Source organism: Falco cherrug, chromosome Z (assembly GCF_023634085.1).
Source record: "Falco cherrug isolate bFalChe1 chromosome Z, bFalChe1.pri, whole genome shotgun sequence".
Classification (NCBI taxonomy): domain Eukaryota; kingdom Metazoa; phylum Chordata; class Aves; order Falconiformes; family Falconidae; genus Falco; species Falco cherrug.
In genome coordinates, this window is record NC_073720.1 from 73,969,175 (window position 1) to 73,981,384 (window position 12,210).

At 44.2% G+C, this 12,210-nt stretch overlaps 1 protein-coding gene across 3 annotated transcripts in view; it reads right to left on the minus strand.

Moving 5' to 3' along the window:
• ECPAS (Ecm29 proteasome adaptor and scaffold) overlaps window positions 1-12,210 on the minus strand; it is a 71,672-nt gene that overhangs the window by 5,547 nt on the left and 53,915 nt on the right. For all 3 annotated transcript variants that reach the window (XM_055698319.1, XM_055698318.1, XM_027808480.2), the window contains exons 32-45: window positions 11,875-11,980; window positions 10,519-10,566; window positions 9,368-9,489; window positions 8,109-8,259; window positions 7,269-7,334; window positions 5,508-5,597; window positions 4,935-5,001; window positions 4,115-4,206; window positions 3,959-4,025; window positions 3,536-3,727; window positions 2,382-2,590; window positions 1,860-1,903; window positions 1,110-1,302; window positions 340-484 (exon numbers count right to left, since the gene is read on the minus strand). In XM_055698319.1, coding sequence (XP_055554294.1) covers window positions 340-484; window positions 1,110-1,302; window positions 1,860-1,903; window positions 2,382-2,590; window positions 3,536-3,727; window positions 3,959-4,025; window positions 4,115-4,206; window positions 4,935-5,001; window positions 5,508-5,597; window positions 7,269-7,334; window positions 8,109-8,259; window positions 9,368-9,489; window positions 10,519-10,566; window positions 11,875-11,980 — 1,592 coding nt within the window. The remainder of the gene's footprint in view (window positions 1-339; window positions 485-1,109; window positions 1,303-1,859; window positions 1,904-2,381; window positions 2,591-3,535; window positions 3,728-3,958; window positions 4,026-4,114; window positions 4,207-4,934; window positions 5,002-5,507; window positions 5,598-7,268; window positions 7,335-8,108; window positions 8,260-9,367; window positions 9,490-10,518; window positions 10,567-11,874; window positions 11,981-12,210) is intronic.

Below are 12,210 nucleotides of genomic sequence, written 5' to 3' on the forward strand. Positions count from 1 at the left end.
TAATGCAGACATAAATGTGAGCAGCAAAACTAGGCTGCTTTTGACTAAGCAAGCCACCTCAGGCATTCTGCATGTCTCCATACACTCAGAACAGTTTGGTGAAGTGAATTTAAGACATTAAAGCAAGCTCCCCAAGGATGGGCTACTCCGTGGGAAAGATGTTGAGGCAACTTTCTCACTGAAGATCTTGCAAGCTGCAGGCAGCAAGAACCTGCAGCTCCTCAAAATCTTCCTTACTCCTCACACCATCTCCAGGTCCCTCCCTCCTTCCCTTCTTAATTTTAAGAGGAAACAGTTTGAGCTGAGAAAATTTGCTTCGCACACCATTAGCTGACTTACGCTGTGTCTCTGGGCTCCTTGGCCAAGCTTTGCCCAGGGTCTCGAAGGCACAGATCAGGTACTCCATCTGCAGCTCCTTCTCCCTCATGTCCTCATCCTCTTCATCATGCTTTGGTAAACTCAAGCCCATGCTCTCCAGAGAGTTCTGCAGAGACCACGGGGGGCAGTATGATTGACAGAAGGAGGATGGCAGGCTAGCCACACACTTCAGTGCATTTCAGTCTTCCCTTGCACTCTGTGCCCACCAGTCCTGTAACCTCTTGGTGCCTCCACACAGATGCAGCACAGGCTCCCCACAGCCACCGGCAGCTCTGGCGCTGCTGGCAGCCTGCAGAAGTGCACGGTAGGCTCTCTGGCCTTGCACCCAAACTATATTGCCTGTGCTATACCAGTCCCACTTGCAGAGCTGTGAAGCACTACTGATACTAAACAGAAGCACCCTAACACAGCTTCCTACAAGTCTCTTGCTGCCTGTAGAGCAGCCAGGAAATAACTTCCAATGCTGTATCAGAGCAGCACTGTACATCAGAGGAAGGGCTCTGCCTAGAGAACAGTTGGGCCAGTTCAGAATTTGGGCAGCACAGGTACAAGCCCTGATGGGGCTCACAAACAGTCTTTCAGTTGCACCAGGGATCTAGCTGAGTGTGGGGTATCCCTCACACCAGCAGCCTCCTGGGCAGAAACCTGGCATGTGTCCAGCATCAGATGGACTGTCACCACTTGGGTCTTTTGCACCGAAAGAGGGCAAACTCAAGAAACTGAACCGTCACCTTCTTTATCATGGGAAAGATGATCTCTGCCAGCTCCTGGAACCGGTCTTCGTTCGTTGCCTGCAGCACCCCAGCCACACAGCGCAATGCCACCATCTTATACTTTAGATTCTCTTTCCGACATTCTTTCAGGACAGCCTGGACAATATCATTGACAGTGGGCTGGCCAGGCACTGACTTCTGCAGCTCTGCACTGAAACATGGCACACAGAAACTGTCAGACCCACATTAATCCCTTCCCAAACACCACTCCTCTCCCAGACAGGAGGTAATTCCTGTGTCCAGGCACAGGGCTTCCTACCAACAGTTACAGCAGAAGTTACACTCCCATGCTCTTCTTCGCTCTTACCCTGTCTGTTCTCCCTGTTTCTTTCCTGTCTTCCCTCATATGTTTCCGACGTACTTTCCCCCTCACTCTTCTATTTACCTCTTCCTATCTTTTCCCCTTTAAGGTGTCCATCCTTCCCCTTAGGCTCTTCTTTCTTCTTTGCAATTCTGGCCTCTCAGCACCCTCTTCCTTGCCCTACGTTACCTCTGCAGGTCTGTCAGAAGCATCGCTTGCCCCTCCCAGCTCTCACCAGTGACCCACATGTTGACAAGCAGAATGGAGAGAGACTCCTCACATGCCGATACAAGGTCAGGATGGTGCTTTTCAGTCTCCCTAACACCAGACAGGCAACAACATTGTGCAACAACCTCCTTCTTTGAGATGTCACTTTCTGAGACTACCGCCTCTTTCAAGACACTTACTTGCATGCAGAGACGACACTGGCAATGGCCTTTAACAGCTCCTCCTGCAACAAGTAAAACAGATAGCACTGAGAAATGCTACACAGACAAATGGCACAGTCCTGCTGTACAAGCAAAACCTTTGTACTCTGCTGTGAGAGGTAGTGGGGAAATATGCCTATGACACCAGCCTAGAGAAGTGATGTCTGGCTCTTACCACTTCTGCTGTAGTGGACTTGGCTTTCCATCTGCAGTAAACTGGCAGCGGAAAGGAGCCTTGCAGCACCCCTGTGCAGCACAAGCTAGTACCCCTCAAGGCTAGAATATGGTGCAATGCAAGTAATCTAAGCAGGAACCCAACGACTAAAGCCACATGAACTCTATCTACTTATCCTCCATGTCATTTTTATATCTGCTAAATGCAGGGCATAAGGCAGACTTCCTACACATGCTGCTCTGCAGCACAGAACATCGCATTTCCTGGCCCAAGGGTGGTGTGCTGCTGTTCACTGTGATCCACAAGGTGCCAGTCTCTTTTTTTACCTTCCCAGTCCAGGTTCTCCCTGGCAGGCCTTGCAGCAGGGCAGAGATAACTATTCCCAGATGTGGCGGTACAAGGGAGCCTGTCTGTTTGGCAATTGATGCCATGGCAGCTGCTCCCTGGGCTTTCATCTTCCAGGACTGGGACTGCAGAGCCTTCTGGGTAATGGCTATCAACTCCTGCATATACAGCCTGATGCCACCCTGAGTACCTGTGTGGCAAACAGAGAAACACCATAATGCTGCCACAAACCCAACAAAAATCTGATCTTATTTAAAAAAAGAGGCAAAAAGAAAAAGCAATTACAGATTTATCTTTTTTTATTTTGGCTATGAAACATATCAGCATGGCCTACTTCAGGCAAAGGGGTTAAGAATTCCTCTCAGGCCGATTTGGTTCTGTTTCCCAGGTGCTTCCAAAGAAAATCTTTAGCATACATCTAACCAAGAGCTCATCTCAGTCCTTCCATATGGCAGACACCAGACATTGTGTTAGCCTGTTTATAAGGAATATAATTTGTGGGGTTGTTTGTTTGGGTTTTTTTTTAACGAGAACAGGTCACCAGTAAAACTTTTTGCAGCTCCTTTCTGAAGTTCCAGAAAAGTGATCTCGTCACTGAGGGACCAGATCCAAAATCAGGTCAGAGAAGGAGCCAGCAAAACCATTTCACCATGCACGCAGATTTTCCTCTACAGACAGACAGCATGGCAAAATAGCCCTTCTACAGCAGACTCATTCACTGAAGTTAAAGACACAGGCATCAGAGAGATCTCCACAGAAACCAAGGCCAAAGTCCCCAGTAACTTCAGAGTGTACAGCAGCCCATAAAGGCTTGCATAAAGATTTCCAAAGATGTCCAGCTATCTGCACCACAATCATGGCCACTACAGTGGCATTCAGTACCTCACAGTCTTAAAATACTTCTGACTGTGTCTGTGTATCCCCAGCTATTAACACCCCCGTTATTATTTTAAATACTCGTAAAGAAGCTAGCGTGCCAAAACTCACACAGGATATCTTTAGCAAGGAAGAAAATGTAAACAAGCTTCCCAAATTTTTTACCATGAGAACTCTATTTCCAAAATGGATTTCCAGAAAGCATGGTATTTCTCCCTCCCTGCTTCCCAGAAAGCTTTCAGCACTCAGCACAACTTACCAGGTACATTTTCCTGCCAAACTTCAGTCCACAGAGTAGAATTCTCTTTGTCTCCTTTCTCTTCATCAGGAAACTCATGCATGCCAAGAAAAGCCAATGGCAGCACATGTTTGGCATGGTTCTTCACTACGTCTGGACTGTAGCGTCCCATTGCATGCACAGTTAAAGCACAGCCTGTTCTGTACACTGGCTCTGAAGGAGCAAAACAATCACACATTATGACTGGGAAGCAGGATTTGCCTTCAACGGCTTGGTCTGCCTCTTGAGAAGCAAAGAAATGCAGTGTATTATATAACAATACATGGGAATTAGCCAGTGAAACCAAGCACCACAATATAGCAATGTTTCTTTACTAGCTTCTGCTATCAACAGGAACTTTTTCTGCACTGTATTCTGTAGCTGAACGCCCCCAAAGCAACATACCTTCCTTCTCCATGTACCAACTGCTGAGTTTGTGCAGCAGCTTCTCAGTGCTACTGTCCCTGGAAGTCTGTAACAGGGAAGAGACTCAATTCACTCAAAAACTTCAAAAAAACCCCAACAACAAAAAACCTAAAACAATCTCAACCCCCTACTCACCCGGACTAGATGCCCCATAGCAAAGGCAAAAGACTTCTGTACCACGCTGTTGCGATCAGTCAGGCCAGTAAGTAAAGCACTCATAAGTTTGCCTGTTGGAAGAGACTTTGCTTTATCAGAAGTATCATGTTTTCATTGCTGTGGCAAGAATTACAACAGCCTGCATTTCATTAGATTGCCTGATTTTATGCCTTCTTACTTGTCACATACTTGTGGGGTCCTTACGTTTAAACAAGTGCATAGCACAACACAGCAAGCCTCAGTGGAGGCTAGCGTTTTGCCAGCCTCAGCCTGCACACCACGACTGCTCATATTCCTGAAAGGAAGCACCCCAGCTAATCATGCTTTCAGCTTTATTTCTATCTTGCAACAGAAAGGTGACCTTCTTTCTACTATCAAATCACAGTAAATTGTAAAGAGAAGACTGAGACACAGGGAAGAGACGTCCCTGTTTCTGTTCCTCCCATAGCTCCAGTTCAAGGAACAAGTGCTTATGGACAGCACTGCACTGACACAGGCATTGTTAGCCCGCTCCAAGGGAGTCTAGCAATATTTCTGCCTGTTCTTGCCGGGTATTATTGAATTCCCTCAACTCCTTCCTCTGCCTCTTCCACCCTGATGAGGTATGTAACAGCCCCTGGACCTACCCCCTAGCATGCCAGTCTTACACGGACAAGACAACTTCAAACAGCTCTCCAAGGAAAATATGCATCTAAAGATCATTCCTGTGATAAAATCAAGGGCCAACAGGGAGGAAATACTACCTACAGAACATCAACAAAAAGCACTATTAAAACCTAACACTAGAAACAAACCTTACCTGAATAAGGTGTTAAGTCCTGAGGACACTGTGTGGTTAATGACACAATTACACTGGCACAGCCTCCCTGGAAGATTGCGGGGCGGGGGGGGGGGCGGGGAGGGAAACAAAAAGGTAACATACAAGAATATTAGCCCCTGGCTATTACTGTCAATACTTGCTGCGGGGCTACATGCACTTGTATGACATGATCTAGGCCCACCTAGCCTCTGCCCCGATATCCCAGGAGCCAAGGGCAGAAGCAGAAAACCAGTCTGTAACAAATGAGTAACAAGAATTGAATTAGGAAGCGAAAAAGTTACCGGGACCCACACTCAGGATAGATGGTTCTCAAAGACTTACAGCTATCAAGGGCAGCCTTCCCCACTGAAGTGTCACTGAGCCCAAGAGCCATATTGTGGCTAACAGGGGAGGTTAAGGCAGCACACGTTCAGAAAATCACAAGTATGACTCCAGTATGAATGAGCCCAAGCTGTCACTTTAAAAGAGACAGTCAAAAGAACCATATTTACATTGACACTGCTCTGTGTTCCGTCTCCATTTCCAAATAGACTATTAAAGTCACAGACATACCTTTGTGCCAAGGCCTACTCCACTTTTGATCAGTTCACACAGCCGAGGAACCAGCTCACCCAGGACAGACACATCCAAATACTGCAAGCCCTAGAGAAAGGCAAGGGATAGGGTGGGGGGAAGAAAGAAAGACAGAAAGAAAGCAAGAAAGTAAGTAAGAAAGGTAATGGTAGCTGACGTAAGCTGATCTACTTCCAGCTGAGGCATGCCTCAGTTCTGCAGGCTGGTCTCTTCAGGTGAGTCATGCAAGTTTGCTGCATGGTGGGAAAAAAGCACCACATACAGATTCTCCGGTCCCACTCCTGTGCTGAGCTGACCCCGCTAAAATTATCATTTGCTGGAAATGACATCCTCCTGCACTCCAACTGTTCTGAAAGCAACACACCAGCAAGAACTCCTTCTGGGGAAGTAAACAGATGCAAAGGTGTGCATGTCCAAGGACAAAAGCCAGTATTTCCCCAACTTCCTGAAACCCTGAAGCATTAACACATCCAAATGAGACAATGAAATTAAACTAGTCAAGACAGTTTTTGAACAACTCAAGACAAACAAGCGGTATAAATGACATAAAGGTACAAAAAGGATGTTACTGGTATTGTTTCTAATCTCCCATGAATAAAATACCACTGGGTGAAACAGAAAGCCTCATGTTACCAGCACTCTGTGAAGTGCTGCTGTAGGGGTAGGGGGAGATCCATCCTTGCAAATTCAAGCGTCACAAACAAACTGAAGGTAAGCCTCTCCTAGCTTCAGAAGTCCTATCATCTGTCACTTCCCCCTCCTGCACTGGTATGGTGAAGAGAATTAGATCATTATATATTGATTATATATTTATGATATATATATATATTTATGATATATTTTTTACATATATATATATATGGGGAAGGGAAGATTATATCATATAATCTCCCAGCCAGCCCCAGAATATACAGGAATAGAGAGAATGTTGCTCATAAGCCAGGACATCTTCATGCTACTCCGTCCTGTTTCTCTTCTCCTCCAGGAAGCACAGCCACCTCCTGCAGGTCTGGCAGAGGCAAGGCATGGCCTGGGAGGAGGGACAGCAGCAGCTGCTGCAGCCTGATGCGCGGTAGTGAGTACGCTTTTTCATGGAGCCTTCCATTCCTAGCTGCTTTACACACTATTTATAGAGAGCACTCCACCTGACACCAGAACACAGCTCCACATGCTGCTATGTACAAGAAGGCTTGCTGTTGATAATTTTCCATAAGCACAAGAAAGAAAGAATAGCTCTGGTGGCTATGCTTCTCCTAAAGCTCAATGCTCACACACCCAGCCTGCTCACATGCGCCTCGCTGTGTGCAGTGCCTGAGCAGAAAAGTGAGTTTTCTTTGGGAAGGGACAGGCTCTTACAGAGGGCAGAGCGCTCTGCCAAGACAGACGCTACAGCACAGTGTCTGTGCATCAGCAACTCCTCCTCCAGCAGCAGGAAACTATGGTGCCAAACACCAGCTCCTGACAGTGCTTGCAGTATGCCTTCTTTATCAGAGCAGACAGGTCTTGAGGTGGAGAAATAATCCCTCCAACTCCAAATGGAGCCAAGGTTATTCACAACTGATCTGAGGAGTAAGTTGTGGTGACAGGATGAAGGAAGTCAGAATGTGAAAAAGAAGGTGGACATCTCCATGGAAATGTGATGATAAAATGAACCCTGAAGAAGTATTCTGTAAAGTTCCCACTTCGATTCATCTCCTACAACATACCTTACACTGGAACCCTTCTGAATCAAGTACTTACCATGTTAATGGTTTCCATCATAGGAGATGACTTGACAGCACTAAGTCTGGCACTATCCATTGCAGCCTAAAAAAAAGGAAAAAAAAAAGGAAAAAACCAAAACCAAGTGTAAACTCAACATAAAAACAGCAAAAAGGACATAATCTGTAAGTTACCACCTCACGTATTCAACCCAAAATCCATTCCTGATGCACACAGGGGAGGGGGGGAGGAAAATTTCCTCTCTGACCTGCTGGTCACTCCTTTCTCATTGGCAAAGGACTGAGTTTGCAGAAGATGGAGTCCCTCCCCACAATGAAATTAGCTATATTTGCTTCTGAACAGTGGGTTTCAGTCACTTTCCTAGAAGACCACTACTGATTAATAAGTTTCTTTGAGACAGATTAATGGACACCGTGCTGACAACGTCCACCTCCAGCCCACAGTACTATGGCACACCTTCTAACTTGTGTTGTGAGCTTTGCAGTTATCCCCCTGTGTAAACCAGAAAGGTTTGACAGTACAGGTATACTGCAGATAATTATTAGAGACTCTCTTCACCTGTTTCACAGTTGTATATGGTGTTGACATTTAACAACGGGTCTTACTAAGATTGCTCTTCAATTTCTGAAATATGTGGTGGTCTAGTCAATAAAAAAACAGCCCTAACTCTTAAAAAAATCCCCACATTTATCCAGTCATATTCCAATGATGAAACTTTTTTTAATAACTTACTAGCTACTTCTCTCTGCATCTTTGAACACCTCTCAACCAAATCTGCTATTTTTCTGTTCACTGAATGAAGCTTAAATCTTTGTTATTTTTGTTCTGATGGTACTTTCTCATTATAATTGCACTTACCTTCTCCTGATCTGTTGCACAAAGACTCAAATAATTAAGGACCTGAGGCTCCAGCACACTCAAGGATTCCAGCAGGGCTGGGATAAGTTTTGGTGCATGAGGTTTCAGCATAGACCCAGCACTTTTACTGATCTTCACAAGAGTGTTAATGCTGGAAAAAGATCAAACGGAAGGTCAACAGAGAAGCACACAGACTTAGCTGAAAAACCTCTCTGGTGTACTGTAATCCAGTACCAACAAGGCCAATCCAAACCTGAGATACACCAAGATGAATCTACCTGCAAACACAAATCTGTGTACTTCTCTGCTTAAGCAAAACCATACCCTAGCCCTGAGCTTCCAACTGATGCTACGCTTTGCACAGAGGCTGTTTACTTTGGCCAGGGTATCACAAAGAGAATGGGCAAAGAGGCAGTACTATAGACAGACACAGGAAGAAATAACCCATCTTCATGTTTTAAAAAAGCTCTGGGCACAGTCACCCCAGAGGCATCCATTGTTTCTGCCCAAGAAAAATACTACAATCATCTGTTCAAATCTCACTTGTCAGCTTCAGACTGACCACATCTCTCAGGCTTCATTTTGACGAAGGGTTTTCAGATCTTCAAAAGGGATGAAAAATTCAAGGAATATTCACTATAATTTGTTAGAAGCTTTCTAACCTTCCTGGATAATCATGTTCAATAAAATAAAATTATTTTTTTGCAAACATCAACTACACTCCAGGTCTGAATTTTCCAGCTTTTCTGTCCTTCAAGCAAATGAAGGAATAAACAGGGTTACAAAGTGACAAGTCCCAACACATTAAGGGACATCCAATGGTTACAAGACATAAAATGTATTTGAACAGTGAGACTAAAGGCAGCCACCTCTGGGGTGTGAACTGTCCTTACTCACAACCAGTCATGAAGTGAGACCTGGCAGTTTCAAGAACTATGGTGGGATTTTCTGTTTACAGGTAGGTGAGGTATGCTAGTCCTGAAGGACAGCTTCATGCACAGCAAATCAGAAAACAACTTCCTGCTGGAAACTCAGTCTGGGCTTTTGCAGAGAGGCCAGATACTCCCAAAAAATAGGCAGAGTTCCCAGGGCGGGGGGTTTGAACTCTCTGAGAAGAGGACTCAGCAGGAAAGCTGTTTTGGGGAGAGATATGTCACTTCAAACACAAAGAACTTTCTGCAACTCAAGTGAACAAGCTGGGTCTCCCGGGGACAAATCATGACACAACTCCCAGGCAACACACATGATGCAAAACTAACCTGAGAGATCGGACTTCAGCAACTGTGCTTACTATTCCTTTGCCTAGGAGGCAAGGGAGCAATACAGCTATCGTCTTCTGACCTGCTGCTCCTTTAGAGGGATCACACATTTTCACACAGACCTGGGGACAGGTGAGAATCAGTGTTGCAGTTATATACAAAGCCCCTGCTCAAATTACATTAAAGCACATTCTCTGTCAGACAGAAGACAGGAGCAGCTGCTCACAGCCAAACCCAGGCTCTGTTAACACCTTCATTATCCTCTCCAGGAGGTACTTAAGCCCTAAGCCACATCCCTGAAAGGAGTTTCAGCTATGGTCAGCTTCCAGAAAAGACAAAAATTCAGACCCTAGCAGGCCTTGGTCTGCATCTGGATGAAGAGAAGGACCAAAGGACCTCTCAGTTGAGGGACAGCCTATCTCAGCCACACGGATTCAATCATTACATGAGGCAGAGCAGCAAATCTCAGATCAGAACAGATTCTGCAATTGCAACAAAATTTTTGGACCAGATCACAATTTTTGCCATTGAAATGTCATGCTGCATGCACTGTGAAGGCTGTGATTTTAAAGACAGCTCTTAAGACCTATTTCCATTTCCACTAATAAGACTTTTTGAGAGGAATACCAGACACAGTATTAAGCGGTATGTGTACTACACCCAAAGAATCTTGTGTTAGTAACAGCACTGGTAAGTGAAGTCCAGTCAGATCACTTTGTTTCACAGCAGTGAGGTTCCATAACTTAGTCAACTAGATCAGTTGAGCTTGATCAACTGTTAGAAGTTACAGGAAGTTTCCTTAAATCCCACCCCCAACTGGGAAAAAAAAAAAGGACATCGGGGGAAAAAAACCCCAGCACCCCAGTTCATTATATCCCTCCTTCGGTTGTATAGAACTTAACATTGCACTACCCTCAAGCAGCAGAACTTCACCAGCATCAACAAAAGTACAGAGCAGTATGTGGTCAAGCTATTATGATTGCTTTCAAGGGGGCTGCCCTGTTTATCACAACCCCTCCTTGTACTACAGATCTTTTCCAGACAACAGTCCATGGTGAACAGGTCAGTCCTGCAGATATGGTAGTGAACAATTACCTGACATCAAAAACACACACAATCTCCACACTCAAATGACAAAATTAGTGTTTTACCTTGCTTAAAGTTTTTAGGGCTAGTTCTGCTGCCTTTCGCACAGTCTCCTAAAAAAGAAATCAACAATCCATTGTTGCTATTTTTAAATCTTCTGTAGAATGATTCATATTAACTGGTAAGTATAACACTAGTACTGACAAGGTTATATTCATGGCCAATACTTAATATGATACCTTTCAAAGAAATTTTTGCTTTGGTCCATTGGAGTATCTGGTCTAGTCAAATACATAAACAAACCTGCCTGACACTGCCAGGTTCTCTGAGCTTCTGTTCACATTTGTGCCTGTGATAATATTTTATTGGTTGTCCTTTTCAAAACAAAAGGACACACCAACAAAAAACCCACAAAAAAAGCCAAACAAATATCAAAAACCCAAAACAAACCCCCAGAAAACAATGGAACTTTCTACTGCAAAAAGCAGTATACCATGCCCTGGGTTTGCTTTACCCACTCCTCAGTATAATGCCTGTTGCTTAGTGATGCTTTAGTGAACTGAATGTCTAGGACTAGAGAAAGATGGGACTAAAAGTAAACAGTAAAATCAGTGCAGCTCTAGTGGCACATGACACCACCACCAATTAGACTCTTTACCTGTATTGATGAATTAAGCTGTATCTACCAATACAGCTAGATAGCAGTTACTGGGTACTGAAACACAATCACCTGGACTGGTAATGTCTTAGGGTGTTCTTGGAAAAAATCTGGCCTGCCACAAGTACACTTTCCCAAACAATTTCAAGTAAAATTCAGGAATTAACCCCTTCCCAAAAGGCAGTCTGCAGGTGGTTGCTCTGTTCTGCAGGCTAATACAGCCTAAGGAAAAACTGCTCAGTTGGTTCCAGTTCCCAGGCACATTTCTGAACACACTAAATCTACTAGTATGGAAGCAACTTCCTGGTACACAGTACACTTTGGAAAACAGCTCAGCTTTTGCTTAAGCTTGACCAGGGAAGTCTGGATTCAGCAAAAATGCAGCTTGGAAAGACCTGACAATTCTGACTTTGTATATGCAAGATATTTAAGCACACAAGCAGCTCAAAATAAGTGTTTCTAAACTTGAGAGTTAAGCATATACTTAGGAATTCTTGTATATTCACGAAAAATGCTGAACCGTCAAGAATAAACACAGTACAAATGAAAACCAACACTTAAAAATGTGAGAAACATATACAAATAATTCCCAACGTGGCATGGAGATTTTAACTGCAAGAGGCTTTTAATTTCTAGTCTGATTAATACCCAAAATTCCCACTGGCTTCAACTTTACTTCTCACAGAATCTCTCTTTAAACACCTCAGAGCTTGATCACTGTATTTTCTGTTGAAGATTCCTGTTCAATTGTCAGTTCCATTACCTTAATGTCATCTTGCACTCTGAATAGGATTTCCCAGATCTCTGGAAGCTTGTCTATGATGTCATCCAAAGGTCTTCCTCTTAGCAAGTCATTCAGTGCCAGACAGCTGCAAACAAGGAATTTTCTTTCTTTCATATGGTGTACTTATTTGATATAGGTGTATATAGATACATTTATAAATGTAAGCAAGTGGTTAAAAAAAACCCTAGAATATTTCACATTCCTTATTTTCCTCAAATCCTCAACCTACTCTGTCATAAGAACATCTCCTTTAGCAGAGGAAAAAAGATGTTTAGCCAGTCAGGTGAAATCTGAAACAGGTGACAGCAAGTGAGA